The 17,729-nt window shown below is 33.6% G+C and overlaps 1 protein-coding gene across 1 annotated transcript; it reads left to right on the forward strand.

The window, feature by feature from the left end:
• The first annotated feature begins 13,791 nt into the window (after positions 1-13,791).
• Positions 13,792-14,412, forward strand: LOC113851611. The gene has a single exon (XM_027482142.1). The coding sequence runs from the start codon at positions 13,792-13,794 to the stop codon at positions 14,410-14,412; it is 621 nt and encodes a 206-aa protein (XP_027337943.1).
• The last annotated feature ends 3,317 nt before the right edge of the window (positions 14,413-17,729 follow it).

Here is a 17,729-nt window from a genome sequence, read left to right on the forward strand (position 1 = left end):
TGAACGGGAGGGATGAAATTGCTATAGGACTTAGAAAATTGAGTTTTAAAATTTGATGTATTTAATTTGGTCCTGTAGCACTTATTTGATGCAAACTTGTAACCCTCTCTTGATTTTGAAATACCTTACTAAACTATATGTACTAGAACTATTTAAATGAAAATTTTTATTATTCCTATTTTTGTGAAATTTATTTATTTGAAAATTAAAATTAAGGTGTTACAAATAACATTTAACTCAACTAGTAGTATGCTACATGTACCATAGTGACCTCGAAAACTCAATAACTAACATTTTGAACTTAAACAAAATACGTTATTGTCACACCCTATCATTGTAGAGGAGGAGTTCCAACTATCATCAACATTGTGAGATTAGTGATCACTAACCCTTGTTTGAAAGTTAATTAAATATAAGGAGAAGGGTTAGGAGTTTTTCTAAACCTCAAAAACCTTTCTAACCTTTTTTTTTTAATTCTCTATTTTGAAAAGATTTAGTAACTCATGTAGTAGGGTTTATCATTTATATTTTTATTTGTTAGATAAAATATTTAGCATGACCTAGAGTTAGAATATTAAGAAAATAAAAAATAAAAAAAAATTCAAAAATATTTGTTTTTAGAGTGAGAATTTTTTTAAATTATAAAAAATAGAAATAGAAATTTTAAAAATATATGAATAAAAATATAAAAGAATAATAATGTTATTTACATGTTAAACCCTCGATTACCTTTGCTTTTCAATATTAAACATCCAAACAAAAGAAGAGTTTATTATTTTTTTCTCACCTTTCTTCTCTCCTCCTGAATCGTTTAAACTTTTTCATTCCCTCTCTCTCCAAACTTCCAAACAAAGTCTAAGTTTTTTGTTGCAAGAAAAGATTAGCCTTTATGGCCATAAGTAGACAAAGTTTTATAACATAATTAATGTCCTACTTAATTGAATCCATGCGAAGGTTATTATTCCTTTAATGCCAAATCTACTATAATATTGCACCATAAAGGCTACTCATATCATATATGAGTATACAAGTTACCCATAAACATGGAAGTGTAATTCATTCGTGTTACTACAACAAGAATGAGCAGAAGTCTCTATCATGTTCCTACTAAATATGAGATCATTGGTGGATTTGATGTAATAATAGCCCAAGGAATAGTTTTAATTTCTTTAGAAATTTCTACTTCTAACACTAAGACCATATATAATTACAATCCTAATTCCTTATCCTTTTAAGTAACCAAGCATAACCACTAGGTTTTGTGTGCTTTCTTAAGTTTGAACCTCCCAAAATAAACCTTCATGAGTCATCAATCTTGAGAGGCTAATTTAACTTAAAAGTAATCATTTAACATTTGTACTTATAATGGTATATAAGTTTCCTAAGTTCTATATACAATTGATCCAAATATCTTTCAAGTGCAAGTATTTAAAATATGAAGCAACTCTAATTTGTTGCAAAGTAAGCGTTCACCCAACCAACTATCATACCAAATAGATGAAGACCATTACCTTACATGCCATGTGATGCATTAATATAGTGAATAAATATTTTTGCTTTGAGTAAATTCCAGATTAGTCATTGAGATTGTGAGCACTGAGTAAATTGATCCCTGAGATTTTAAAATAAACTCATTAATCTTTGACTTTGTCAAAATTGAAACATTTTAGTCTAACTAGCCGTTTCTATTATAATGGTGTTAACTTTTGTTAAGAGACATGAAATGTCAAAACAACATCATTTTATATAATCTCAGACACTAGTGTGACCAATCTTCGTCACTAGTGATGCTTCCATCTCTAACATTTCCACCTACAACATTCCCCTCCTTCCTCACCCACAACGTTTCAATTGCCATTGCCACCAAACTCGCAATGTTACTAAACGTAACATCTCCACCATTGCCAAAGGGACCATCATTGCTATCATCAAAGTTTCATCCCTAACAACCATTGTCACTAAACTTGCCACCTCTACTACTAATAAAAGAACCATCACCATCATCATCAAAGAACCCCTTCTATGCAACTAGATCTCAATGATTATGACATTGTTGCACCACCACTAGTGAAGCTAAGTATGTATAGGATACCACAAATCACACATTCCCCTTCCTCGCTTCTCGTTTTGAATCTTCACATTCCTCATCCTTTTCATAACCTTCTCAATCTTACCATTGCTATTGTCACCATCATGGAACTCGCATTTGGTGTATTTCACAGTGACAGTGGAATTATTCTTTGTTGAGATCTAGTTGGGAACAAAGGATTCTTCAATGTAAGGATAGGGAGTGTGTCGTTCATTGTATTCTATACGTACTTAGAAATGAGAGGTTCTTTAGTGATGACAGTGATGATCCTTTTGGCAGTGATGCGATGAGTTTGGTAACAACACTGAGCTTAGTGGCAGTAGAGGCTGGAAACATCATGGATGAGAATGTTAGAGATGATAGCAACAATGATGACAGAAATCGATCATATTATGATAGAAAATGTTTGTTGGACTAAAGTGTTAATTAGACATTTAATAATATTGAGGATAAATGAATTTATTTTAAAATCTTAAGGACCAATTTACTCAACACTCACAATCTCAAGGACTAATTTGGAGTTTTACTCCTTTCGCTAGCTATTTCCAAATGTGGGTTCTATTATGGATGAGTTGGTGCAAGTCATCTTTTCCAAATTATTTTTGTGTCGAAGAACTCACCCACAAGTTATCATCCTCACTCCAAACTTTCCAACTTAATTTCCCCAATCAAGAAGTGTTGGTAATCATTAACCTTCTTTATCTAAGTAAATTTATTTTTCAACACTCTTATTTTCATAGTGACAAAAATCAATCATTTGAACAAACTTCTTAGTTCTGACCATAAAAATGATTTCTCAAACTTATAAGGATACTGAAATTTTATTAAGGCCCCTCAATAGAGCCTACGGGATATTAATAATACTTATCAATTTATATAACTTAAATTATCTTAAAGTGTGGGCACCGAGTTTTACATGAATTACACAATAAGCTCAACAACCATTTCTCTTAAAAATACCAAGTGTAACAACCTGATCATGGGTGTCTAAAATATTAAACTTACAACTACCGTCTTTATTAAGAAGAGCTTGTATAGTCCTAGAATGACCTTGCACGTCAACAATGTAACAATCCTTATATCTAAGTGTACTCAAAAAGTGGTGAGCTTTGGAAAAATTGCAATGAATTTTCACCAAAATAACCATCATTAGATAATACATACCAACAATATTATGTGTGTGCATATGACCTACTTCAGTCACTGTTCCACGAATGTTCCAAATCAACATATTAAATTATTTAAATCCTATCATTAAATATATTAATTTGAGAGGAAGAAAAGCAAATTGGTTATGCCGTAGGTTAGTGGTATTGCATATGTAACTTGTGAATTCATGTGCTTGGGCCTTGTGTCAATTTTCCAAATCCATGGAATACCTTTTGGAAAGCTTAAGCACTTGCTTAGAAGCTTCATTTATCTCTGTATCTAATAATTTAAATCTATCTCCTTCCATTGAAACAATTCATGATTGTCTTGAAAGAACCTTCATTAACTAATTTAAGTTTCTTATTCAACTCTTAAACATGAATTCTCATTACACAAGGATGGAGTCTAATAACTCTTTTCCACTAGTTATTGAGTTTGTTTTGACCCTAATGATTACTCTACCTTACCTATATTAGACAACTTTGGACTAGATTTTTAACATTTTTTTCTCATGTTTGCCTTACGAGAGGTGACATAATAAATGTAGCTTATGACAATGTTACTATTCAAGAATAATGAAATAATATTTATTTTGGCATTATTATTGGTCTCTTCGATATTCTTATCTTTAGCACTCACACTTGAAATCTCAACAAAATCTTTATGGATATAATGAGTTTTTATTGCAAATTTTTTGTTTGTTCTTTTTCTTTGTGAGCATAGATTTTGCTCAATTTTTAAAAAATTATAAACAAAAAGTAATTTATAATTTTATAATTACTTATCAATGGTTACATTATTAAATTTAAAGACTCATTTTTTAAAATAATGTTTTTTCCCTTGAATTTAGTGTTTCTTTGTGTGAAATGATTTTTCTTGTTCCAACATCCTAATTTTATTAATTTTTCTAAAAATACTACCAATGTACTTTGATTGAGATAGTTATCTTTTCAAAAAAGAATTTGGTTAAGTCTATTGAATAGATGGTTAGGTCTAATGTAAACATGTCATCAAAAGTCTATACAATCAAGATACATTCATGTAGAAGGTAGAAGAGAATGAGTTACATACAAATATTCAACAAAAAAAAATTTAAAATCTTTATTGTCTTCTATTAATTAAATTTTTTTTATGACATTTGACTTCACATTTGCTATCACTAAAATTACCTTATTATTTTATTTTTTTTAATTATTAATAAGTTTATTAGTATATATGTTATTGTTTTCAAATTATTACCTTTAAACATTTAATGATTATTAATGGAAATAATCTAAAAAATATGAATCTGAATAAATTTATTAATTTAATAATTTTTTTAAAATAAAAAATTATTGTTCATCCTTTTAAAATTTAAACTATAAATACTTTATCATTTGATTAATTAATTATAGTACAATAGGTAGCCAATTAATTAGCTAAAGTTATATTGAGAGTGATTAATTTTCAACACAACACATGAAAATTAATAAAATAAATGTAATAAAAAAAAAATTTTAAATGACTGTTCTCTCTTAGTTTTTTTTTTTTTAATGTATTTTTGAATTGAATGAACATGAAAGTAGATAGATGAAAGGGGTACGCATCATGATATTAATTAACAAGGGAAGTGATAATCTCCATTGCTCTTTTTCTTTCATTTGACGTTTGTTTCTGTTGCATTGTCTTTTCATTTTTCATTAATTTATGATTGAATCAAAGTGATAGTATTATTTTGAAGGATACAAATAGAGTCGAGAGCTAGGTAAATATCCACCTTATAAGCAATTCTACTTTTTTATTTTGAGTTCTACTTTAGTTAAATAAAACCTATCTATAAATAGTGATGAATACGGCTCCTTAAAATTTTATTTAAAAATAGGTCTTCAACATTTATATGCTTAATAATATTTTAATAAAAATAAAAAAATTATTATTAAATTATATGATGTTATCTCAATAATTTTATATATTAAATTTTAGATAAATTAAAAATTATATATATATATATAATAATAATAATAATTGTATGCAATTATATAAATTTATATAGAAATGTAGACTTTCAATTTAGTTAAAAGATTGATAAAATTTAATATCTTAAAAGAAACATTGTAACCAAATTAATTAATTTTTTTATTTTAACGATTTTTCTGATGAATATAAAACTCTTATGAAAATTTTGAAATGACAAAGCTTGTTCAATTAATTTTCAAAGGTTATTTCTATTTGGAAAGTTAAGTAATCATATTTTTTTTGTATTTTAATGAAAGGCTTATATATGTTTTAATTTTTATATCTTAGTGAATTTTTTTGTTTTGATTTCTTTAATTTTTTTATTTTTATTTTTGTGTTTTAGTCTTTATATTTTAGTAACTTATTGTTTTAAGTCTTTTTAACTTACGTGTTCCAACTAAAAACTAATTGGCAATGTTTAATGGAATATATCAGCAATAGAAAATAAAAATAAAAATTCAAAAAAGAATAAAGATAAAACAAAAAGTATATATTTTAAGAAATTGAAACGAAAAATTTTTAAAATGTGAAGACTAAAAATATATTTAAGTATTAATAAAATAAAACATCTTGATTTTCAATGAAAAAAATAATTTATATTTTTGTTAGTTAATATAAATTTCAAATATTGATACACATAACAGTATTGACATCGATCCGATAAAAAAATTATTTGTCTTTTAAAGATGTAAGTAAAACACTTCATGCTTCTAAATTTTAATGATTAAGATAAGAATACATTTTAAATTAAATTAAATTAATTTTATATATATTGAACGAGTGTAGAAGAGTTATATTCCTTGTGAAAAGCAGTAGCTTTAGCTAGCTAAGAGTTGATCATGAAGAGGACTAGTTTCCAGTCACAGTACAACATTTCTGCCTAACAGTCACTTTAGAAAGTTTTCTCCACTCACAACCAACACTCGCCATTGCCTAACTTGTTTAGTCAAAAAGTGATAATCAGCCAAGAAAACTAATTAAATCCGAGAAAGTCTCTGTTTGCACTGCCCATACAAGGTTTATCAGTTTCATGCTCTCTCAAGTTGATTATATTTTTAGGATATATATATATGGAAAAAGATTTTCTTGCAGTGTAAATTTAAAAACTTTTAAGTTTAATGTAAACTTTTTATTTAATTCATATTTAATGGAAAAAATTTATAGATATATACTCTTATCACTATTTAATTAATTTTTATTTAAAATAGTGTATTTTATTTTTATTAATCAAACAAATAATTTAGAAAAAGAATTAAATAAGAGTTAGTATTGATATAATTGAGAAATTGTATGGCTATAAAGACCCATGAAAGGCAGTGGAGAATGTGTTGTGGGTCGCCGATGGGATTGTGAAGAGGGACAGAGTGTGGGTAATTAATTATTGAATGGTGATTTGGTCTTATAAACGTGCTTAAAATGATTCCCAATTTGGAAATAAGGCATTTGCATTGCATCGACTGTGAAGCTCAAAAACTTTTCCAGCTCATTTTAGCATCACATGCATGCTTTGGAGCCTTTTCCTCTGTAACATCGAAGTTTGGTAAGAGCGTAAATATACCCTTCCCCTCCCAACGCAAGACCTTGTAATAGACATGTGCCAAAGTTTCTACATTTTCTCCTAAGAATTGTGCACGTGTTGCTAGAGAGCTGGGATAACACCATCCATCACCAACGTCATTACAGAAACCAAAGAGGATACGGGTAATGCCGGTGCATTTCGATAAATAGATTATTTATCTATCCTCAGGTTAAGTATAAAAAAATTTATATTCAATTTGAATTTTTTATTAAATTTATATCTAACAATTAATGAAGTAATAAATTATAATCTGTTAAATGTAAGTTAAATGAAAAGTTCAATCAAGTATAAATTTTTTTAAATTTATACTATCTTAAAAAATCATATATCTAAATAATTATGACATTAATTTAATTATAAAATTTATTAAAATCAATTTTAAAATTATTTTAATAAATTCTTTCAAACACTTCTATTGCATAGAATATACTAAGTTTAAGTAGAAGTATATTGATCATTTTTAAGATACATTTGGTAGTTAGATTTTAGAGATGGAAGTTAATTAATTATTCTTTCAAACACTTCTATTATTTTTTATAAATATTAATACATAATACATAAACAAAGATTTAACTTAACACTGCCGTATGTTTGACAAATTGCAAATATTCAGTCTAGTTAACACATAATATTTAAAAGTATATTTAAATAAATGCTTTAATAAATTTTTTGGCCTTATTAAAGTGTTGTATTTAAAAGTAGCTCCTATAAAGTTTTGTTAAAATTTAACCCTTAACAAATTAAGTATTGAGTTGGCTAATAAAATTTTAACCCAACATTATCACATGACAAGTTATTAGTATATCCTTCTCTTAATCAGCACACAATTGTTAAAGGCATTTTAAAATGAATACTTACATGTGGTTGTGCTAGGGAAGTAAACTTTTTTAATCTTCTTTTTCAATGTGTTCATTTCCTTTACATAACTTACCTACAATCAATCATAGCAAATTATTCTCATGTTAACGATCTTATTCAACCATGATTGTACATAATCACTTCTTCTTGTAATAGTTGTGTACTAATTATTGAGAACTAAATTAATCTTAACAAAATTTATTTAAGAATTAATTCTAAATCAGCAATTCTTATAGAGAACACATTATTTAAATATATATTTTACATTATTTTTAAATAGTACGTCTTAATTAAGATAAAAGTATGTTACAAGCCTGGCAAAGCCGAAGACCCCAAAATATACGAATAAAAAGTGATCTGCCACGAACGAATTCTTGCTCAGTTTTCAGTGTTATTTGTTATATTTTGTTTTGAAACTAACGCAACCATAAGTCCTGTTGTAGCTGTGTGTGAATCAATTGATCGGTGGAAAGGGGTTGAGAAATTGCAAAGAAAAGGGATGTGTCTGAAACTTGGTCGTTGATGGCCACAAAGCATTGTGTGCAAGTTAAAAACTAGGAAGCAGTGAATGTGAGAGATGAGATGTCTTGAATAACAAGGATAAGGTTGTCAAACGTCAATCTTGGTCCATGTTTGTGGCCCTAGCATGCACTATCATTAATTAAAGCTTGTTTTTATAGGACAAGTTCTTCAAAGATAAGATTGCCAAATTAAGATAGCTTTTCGTGTCGTGCCAAATGCCCCGTTAGATTTACTCTTTCCCAAACAAGGTTGCCGACTTCCCGCCATTGCGTGTGAAATGTCTGTGTTTGTATAATTAGAAGTGAATACCCAAAAAAATGTCAAGTACAATTTGATCTTTGAAAGTGAATGTAAACATTTTAGTATATCTGTGAAAATTATAAGAATAATGAGACACTTTGATTCTTATAATTTTAACAAATTATTTAGTGATTTTATTTTTTTAAGAATTAAATTAAGTCAAATAATTTTTTTTAAAGATTAAATTAATTTATTATATAATTAACCATAAGCAAAATAAGAGTTTCACAATATTTATTGCACCCCATTTATACTCATATAAATTATTTGATTTTCAAAATTATGATTTGATATATGAATAAATTGAAAGTAATTGTGAAGAAACGTAAAATGAAGATACCATAATTGTAAGGATATAATTACGTGGTCATTAGATTTTAAAGCTGACTTATTCCGAAAATCTAGTTATCATATCAACGATTTTACTGCAAAAAGCGGTCAAATCATAATTTAAGTTTGACCAACTCATAATAAGATTAAGTATCCTTTTAAATATAAAGTTCAATAGAATTAAGTTTTATGTATTTAATTTTAAATTATTAAATGTAATTTGTAACATCCTCAATTATGTTACTTTTGTATGGAAAAAATAGAAATTTTGATACCAAGTTTTTCGCTCAAGTGAGATATGTCTCGCTTAGACGAGATAGAAATTTTCTGGGCCAACTATTCTGGAGCACTCTCACTTAAGCAAGATAAGGTAAAATTGTCTCAACTATCTTCTCATCCAGGGGAGAAGGGATCTCGCTTAGGTGAGAAGTGACCTTGTCCAAGCGAGATGAGCTCGCTCAAGCGAGGAGTTGCAGAAAAATTAGGGAGTTCTCTATACCCATTCTTGTCTAGATGAGAATGTCTTTCGCTCAAGTGAGAATAGCAAAATAATGGATAAAAACTATTGTCTGGTTTTCTTGCTTGAGCGAGCCTATTCTCACTTGAGCGATTTGCTCGCTCAAGTAAGAACGTGTGAATTAAGAGGAGTATTTAAGAGACCTCAATGCTGAAACTTTCATTTTCTTATTAAAACAATTTTTCTTCTCATTTTCTCTCTGTTGTCTCACCTTCTCTTCTCAGAGAAAACTCTCTCGAACCCCGAATCTCTTTTAAATTCGAGCTCAAACGTCTATTCTATTCAGATCCAAGTAAGTTTCTCAAAATTCAGATCTCTAATCTCATTCTTATCTCTTCGTTTTCTCTTAATCTAAAGTTTTATGCTTTGTAGTACTCAAGGAAACTTTAAGACTATATCCTATCAAGAACGTTTTACCTCTCTCTTGAATCTCTAGGAAAACTTAATCTAAGAAATCCATTTCCAGGTAAGGAAAGTTGATCCTAAACCCTAACTCCTTTTTAGGTATTTTGGTTTCAAAATACTAAATTTTTCTATTAGAACCCTATAATCCTAATGTTTTCTTAAAATCTCAAGTGTAAGAATAGAGATTTTTAGACATGAAAATCTATGATTATTTTCAGAACTAGCTAAATATAATTTTATAATAAAAGCTATAAACAGGATCAATTTTGAGAAATATTATGATTTTAGTATTGAATATTATTCAGGTGTAGTTAAGATTGCTATTTAATATTCTAAATAATAGACATACTATGAATATTGGATAATGTTAAACTTTAGGATAGGCGATTTTATTAATACCGAGAAAATATGTATATTAAATTGTATGCCTAGGTTGAGTCTAAAGGTGTTTAACCTTTAGCACATTATATTAATATATGTGGTGTGAAATTGTTTGATAATTTCTCTATATTAGATTGATATGATACAATAAAAATGAATGTTTGTCTGATAAGTGATATATGTTGAAATGGGTAGATTTGGGTTATTGATGAAAAATGTCTGACTGTTCTTGAATGAAGAAAGAGTATTATGTACAAAAGTGAATAATGTGACATGATTGTAGAATTATGAGGCGTGTAATTATAATATGTGAGTCATAATAGATTGATGAGTGTGATTATGATACAAGTATTATAATATATTAAATAGTGTACTTATAATACATGTATGCAGCTAAGTTCCAACAGTTAATGAAATACTGGCCTCACTATCAGCATGGTGATGGAGAAGAGGATCTGTGTGCTCAGTTTGAGCATGGATTGAGGTCAGACATTCAGACTGCAGTCAGTGTGTTTCAACTGACGAACTTGCCCACTCTGGTAAGCAAGAGCAGAATCTTTGAAGCTAACTCAAGAGGGAAGACAGTGGACACTAGGGGAGCTGGTCCAGTGAGACATGATAGAAGACCCTCGAGGTTCTCAAAGGGGCCGTATTCAGGCTCGAATAGTTCTCAATCCCGAGGAAGTTCTTCTCAAGAGAGGAGTAGTGGGAGTGGCTCTAGAACGAGTTCTTTTAGAGGACTGCTTAAGTGCTTCAGGTGTGGAGGGCCACACATAGTGAAAGATTGCCCACAGCTGAGGATAACTTGTAGCAACTGTGGGAAGTCGGGGCACATTGCCAATGAGTGTTGGGCCGCCAAGAAGGGAGGCAGTACAAGTACAGCTCAGAGGCTGGAATAGAGAGGAAGTACAGGACCGAGTACGGGGCAGAAGCCGAGCATTTCAGGTAGAGTCTTTGCTATGAGTGGGGCAGAGGCTTCACAATCTGGGGAGCTGATCTGAGGTAAATGTATAATTAAAGGCAGACTACTTGATGTGTTGTTTAACTCGGGTGCTACGCACTCCTTTGTATCTGTGGACTGTGCGAAGAATCTGAATTTGTATGTAACTGAATTGTCATGTAATGTTGTGGTGACTACCCCTACGGGTAAGCCGGTTATGACGTCATAGGTGTGTTTGGGGTGCGCAATGATGGTACATGGTAGGGAGTCTGAGGTGGAGTTGATTTGCTTACCTCTTTCTCAACTGGATGTAATTCTGGGAATGGATTGGCTTGTTGCAAACCATGTGCTGCTGGACTGTAGGGAGAAGACTATAATCTTCGGTGCGACAATGGCAGAGGTTCCAAAGCTTATGAGCCAAGAAGCGTGGGAGGACACGGTAAACGCCAAGGCTTTCATGGTTACGTTCTCAATGGAAACTGAAAGCGTGGTGGAGCCGGAGTATATTCCAGTGGTAAAGGATTTCTTGGAGGTGTTTCTTGAATATGTTTCCGAGCTGCCACCTGAGAGGGAGATAGAGTTTGCTATCGACCTCATTCTGGGAGCAAGCCCAATTTCTGTGGCGCCTTATAGGATGTCACCGGTGGAATTGGCAGAGGTCAAGAAACAAGTAGAGGATCTATTGCAAAAACAGTTTGTAAGACCGAGTGTGTCACCGTGGGGAGCACCAGTGCTCTTGGTTAACAAGAAGAATGGAAGCATGAGGATGTGTGTGAATTATTGGCAGTTGAATAAGGTAACAGTCAAGAATAAGTATCCGCTTCCAAGGATCGACGATTTAATGGATCAGCTGAGGGGAGCAGCAGTGTTTTCGAAGATTGTTTGAGATCGGGATACCATCAAATCCGAGTGAAGGATGCAGATGTGCCTAAGATGGCGTTCAGGATATGGTATGGTCACTATGAGTATTTGGTGATGCCGTTTGGGGTGACCAATGCGCCTGGGGGTGTTCATGGACTACATGAACAGGATCTTCCATGAGTTTTTGGATAAGTTTGTGGTGGTGTTCATTGACAACATCCTAATTTATGCAAATTCTGAGGGAGAGACAGCTGCATGCGAAATTCTCAAAATGTGAGTTCTGGTTGTCAGAGATCCAATTTTTGGGACATGTATTATCGAAGGATTGATCATGGTAGACCCTGCAAAAGTGGAAGCAGTGGCTGAGGCCGACGAATGTTACAGAGGTGCGCAGTTTCCTCAAATTGGTGGACTATTATAGGAAATTCATTGAGGGATTTTCTAAGATAGCATTGCCCTTAATGAAGTTAACCCGCAAGGGAAAGGAGTTCAAGTGGACTAAGGGGTGTGAAACTAATTTCTTGGAGCTGAAGATAAGGCTGACTTCGGCGCCGGTGTTAGCGCTGCCCAACCCGGAGCGGAAATTTGATGTGTATTGTGATGCATCCGGGCAAGGACTTGGTTGTGTTTTGATGCAAGACGGGCAAGTGGTCACCTATATCTCAAGACAGTTACGCCCACATAAAGTCAACTACCCGACACACGATCTGGAATTGGCCGCGGTGGTTTTCGCTCTTAAGGTATGCAGACATTACCTATATGGGGTGAGGTTCGAGGTGTTCAGTGATCATAAGAGTTTGAAATATCTATTTGATCAAAAAGAGCTGAATATGCGGCAGAGAAGATGGATGGAATTCCTCAAGGACTACAACTTCACATTGTCTTACCGTCCTGTTAAGGCAAATGTGGTAGCCGATGCTTTGAGCCGAAAATCATTGCATGTGGCAGCGATGATGGTGAAAGAGATGGAGTTGATTGAGGAATTTTGGGACATGAATTTGGCCATTAAGGTGAGGCCGGAGAGTTTATATCTCGGAGTGACGACGATTCACAACGACTTTCTGGTGTACGTCCGAGATGCTCAGCAGGGAGATGCCTTCTTGCAAGACATGATGAAACAGAAGGATAAGGGAAAGGACTTGGATTTCCACCATGATGAGAACGGGGTGGTTAAGTTCCGGAACCGAGTGTGCATTCCTCAAGTGGATGACCTGAGATAGATGGTGCTTGAGGAAGCGCATAAGAGCAGGATGAGTTTTCATCCCGGTGCAACTAAAATGTATCAGAATCTTCGGAAGAGTTTTAGGTGGAATGGAATGAAGAGGGACGTGGTTGAATATGTGGCTAGATGCCTAACTTGCCAGAAGGCAAAGGTAGAACACCAGCGTCCACTTGGATTGTTACAGCCGCTGGAGATCCCTGAGTGGAAATGGGATAATATTTCCATAGACTTTATTTCTGGGCTGCCTAAGACCAAGAACAACCATGACGCCATCTGGGTGATAGTGGATCAGTTAACTAAGGATGCACACTTTCTTCCAATCAACATGAAGTATAAGTTGGAAAGACTTGCGGAGTTATATGTGCGGGAGATAGTTAGGCTGCATGGAGTGCCGACTAGTGTGGTGTCAGATAGAGATCCGAGGTTTACCTTGAAGTTTTGGGAGAACCTGCAACGGGCATTGGGGACTAAGTTGAGACTAAGCTCGGCTTATCACCCACAGACTGACGGTCAAACTGAGCAGATCATCCAATCATTGGAGGACTTGCTAAGAGCTTGTGTGCTCAAGCAGCAGGAAATTTGGGAATAGTGCTTGCCGCTAGTGGAATTCACGTACAACAATAGTTATCACGCCAGTATTTGAATGGCACCATTTGAGGCCTTGTATGGGCGGAGGTGCAGAACTCTGTTGTGTTGGTATGAAACTGGAGAGGCGACTCTGTGTGCACCAGACATGATCCAAAGGCAGAATGAGCATATCAAAATAATCAGAGATAAAATGAAGATTGCGCTAGACAGGGAAAAGAGTTATTATGATAGAAGGCGTAAACCGTTGGAGTTTCAGGTGGGTGACCACGTATTCCTGAAGGTCTCACCTGTAACCGGAGTAGGGAGAGCTCTGAAGTCTCGAAAACTATCTCCTAACTTCATTGGACCGTTCGAAGTGCTGAGTAGAATTGGTCTTGCTGCATACTGGATTATGTTGCCTCCGAACCTCTCGAATCTACATCTGGTGTTCCATGTGTCACAGCTTAGGCGATATGTGTCAGATCCTTCCCATGTGATTGATCTTGACCCGGTTCAAGCAAAAGAAGACTTGTCGTATGATGTGTACCCGATGAGGATTGCGGATCACCGTGTTAAGCAGTTGAGGGGCAAGGACATCTCATTGGTGAAGGTAATATGGAGTACAAGTGATGAAGGAGATGCCACATGGGAAACAGAAACTAGAATGAGAGAATTACATTCAGGTTTATTCTTGTAACTAGTACGTGTTAGATTAGATTTCAGGGACGAAATTCCTTAAAGGTGGGGAGAGTTGTCACACCCCGAATTTTGGTAATATTATTTATTATTATTACATATGTATATATATTCATATGTGTATTAATTTATTTGATAATGATGTTTATGTGTATTAAGTACATGGATGTGTGTATTTATGTGTATGCATGACTGGATAGGGCTGAGATGGGCTAAGTACCTAAGTGCAGGGCGTGATACTGGGTTGTTCTCGCTATATAGAGAGGATTCTCGCTGTAGCGAGAGGGCTCTAGGAGGAAGGACCAGAACTGTCGCCTTCTCGCTATAGCGAGAGACGTCTCGGTGTAGCGACATAGCGACAGTTTGGGGTGCATTTCTAGGTACAGTCTCGCTGTAACGATAGGATCTCGCTGTAGCGAGATTCTGCAGAAACCAGGATGTAGTTTCGTCTAATATTTTCGCTGCAGCGTGAGGGCGTGTCGCTGCAGCGAAAATATCTCACTATAGCGAAAGTGTCGCGACCAGGAAAGGATTTAAAGAGAGTTAGGGTTCGGGGAGGGTTATTTCTCCCTTTCCCTTCGAATCCCCTTCGATCCTTTCATTCTCAAACCCTTTTCTACCGATTATATTGCCTCCAAAGCCATTCAGAATCCTGATTGAAGGTTGAATCAGTGTGAGGAACGCTTGGAGGTGAGTTTTAATGGTTAGGGTTCCGTTTCTCATCCATTTTTCTCTATTTCTCAGTTTCTTGGAGTTCTCATGGAATTCTTCCATGTGTTTAGGCCGCAATCTGTGTAGGGAGCACGTTTGTGGTCAAATCCGAGTATGAGTCTTCAATCTGAGGTAAGGGGGACTCTACCCTATCTCAATGTATTGTAATTCTTGTGTGTTTTGATGATTAATGCAATGTGGCTGAGATAGAAGATAGAAATTGTGTGTTTGATGGAAATTGATATGCAATGTGATGTGTGATAGAATAATTGGACCCCGTAAGGGTGATTGTGTGTGATGGAATGTCATTGATTGGTGAATTAATGATATTGTGAATAAATGTGGGCTATGTGTCGTGTAATGTGAAATGAATGTGGGCCTAGTGTCGTGTATTTGAGTGTCATGTGGGCTATGTGCCGTGTGTAAGCATGACTATAGCATGCGTGAATGAAATATGTGTGAATGAGCACATTAGTGCCATTGTAATGTGCTGTGAATGGTTCAGCGATACATTGGGGATGTGGGAGATGAGGACGGTAGAAATACCTTGGGGAAGAGGGAGTGGTGGTGACACCAACTGCGGAACAGGTGCACCACGGGCCACACACTCTCTTCCTGACTAGACCTCTGACTACTATCTTTGCTGAGCGACCCGTGACTACCCACGTAGTATCCGTGAGGCGGGGATAACTGGCGACTATTCATGATGTAAATCTGTGATCACAGTGCTGCAATAAATATAGCTGACGTGCATATGCATAGGTTTATGAATTATACTTATGGATGTGGAATGCTACTTGTGAATGTAATTATTTAATGTATTGGAAAAGTACTGGAGGTGAGACTCTATGTTGACTGTGTGTTTTTGGGTAGTGTAGAGTACTCACCCTTACATTCATTTTTCAGGTAATCAAGACGATCAGCACCGGACTCAGTGAAGGGACGGATGGACTGCTATAGGACTTAGATTTTATTTTGAAATTGTTGTAATCGAACTAGTCTTGTAGCAATTATTTGATATTAATTTGTAACCTTTCACTTATTTCAAAATCTTTTATGAAAATTTGGTTATCCGATTTGCAAAATTATTATTTAATTGAAATTAAATTTAAGGTGTTACACACTCGACATAGAAAATCTTCAAACAGTTCATACATCACACAGATCAATATAATGTGTCGGAGGTTAGACACCTCCAGACTCAGCCCAATTGCACAACTTAACTTGCACATTTTCTCGACAATAATAAAGTCACCTATCCTAAGGTCAAGCATAATCCCTTATTCCAAAAACATTAAATAACATGTTCCAACTACTCCTAACAATATTTACTTAGTAGAATCATAATGTTCCTCAAAGACCGTTTTATTTAGAGCCTTTATTACAAGTTACCTTTAGATAGTTATCAAAATAGTTAAGGGTTTCCCATTTTAAGCTACCCAAGGGAGATTAGGGTTTGGGATTAACTCCCCTTACCTTGGAATGATGACCCTTCTAGAAATCCATGATAAAATAGCTCCCCACATGGATTTTCGTCCCTAAAACATGGAAATCCCCATGAGAAACTGAGAGTACAAGAAAGAAGGATGAGAAACTGAAAACCCTAACTCATAAACTTACCTTTAAGCATTCCAAACTCGGTTTCAACCTTCAATCTAGCTTCCAAACGACTTTGGAGGCAATTTAATCAGTAAGAATGGGTTAGGAGTAAAGAGAATCGAAAGAATTTCAAAAGGAAGGATGGAAAATGAATTTTCTTAATCTTAAACCCTTCAAATACTCATCTAACCGCGACACGCTCGCTACAGCGAGACTGTACCCAGAAATGCATCCTAAACTGTCGCTCTTCCGCCACAGCGAGAAGGCAATTGTCTCGCGCCTTCCTTCCAGGGTCGTCTCGCTATAGCAAGAGCACCCCTGCACTACACACTTAGCCAATTTTCCAAATCAACCAAACCAGCCACATAATTTAGCACACATACATTCACATAAATATATATAATATCTTTACAAACTTTAGAGTGTTACAATGAACAAATTACTTTCCTATCTCTTGAAAAATCAAGAAATAACACATTATATCTCGCTGATCAGCTAAAGCCAAATATTTTTTAACAATAATTAAGTTAATTTTTCTACTTTAGATTAAATAAATGTAATTATAAAATACTAAAGCTTGTATTGAAATTTTATTTATATGGTAATTTTGTGTTTTTGCTTTACAAATTTATTAAGTTTTATTGTCATACTCACATAAGACTGTTGTCTTGTATCCTTATCTCATGTTGGTTAAAAAATGTCAACAACATTTTTTATTAATAATCTAAATTTGTTAAAATTAACAAAATTATACATAAAACCTATTAAATAAAAAGTGAGACTCGCATAATTTCGTAAGTCTAATCAATTTTAAGCAATTATAGAAAAGTGAGCTAAAATTAATGCAACAAAGAGTATTTTTTTCATTTATAGTCCGTGATGGTATTTTATTTCTTTAGAAATTTGTTAGAATAAGAAATTATTTATTTGTGTGGGAATGTAATTAAATAATGAGAACCTTGGTCCTATTAGTAAAACAATAAACTTATATAAAGGTCGATACAATGA

Source organism: Abrus precatorius, unplaced genomic scaffold (assembly GCF_003935025.1).
Source record: "Abrus precatorius isolate BTA unplaced genomic scaffold, Abrus_2018 Scaffold10, whole genome shotgun sequence".
Classification (NCBI taxonomy): Eukaryota; Viridiplantae; Streptophyta; class Magnoliopsida; order Fabales; family Fabaceae; genus Abrus; species Abrus precatorius.

Excerpts from the sequence above, each read along its gene's own strand:
- LOC113851611 (XM_027482142.1), top strand. The coding sequence starts at position 13,792 with ATGGCACCATTTGAGGCCTTGTATGGGCGGAGGTGCAGAACTCTGTTG.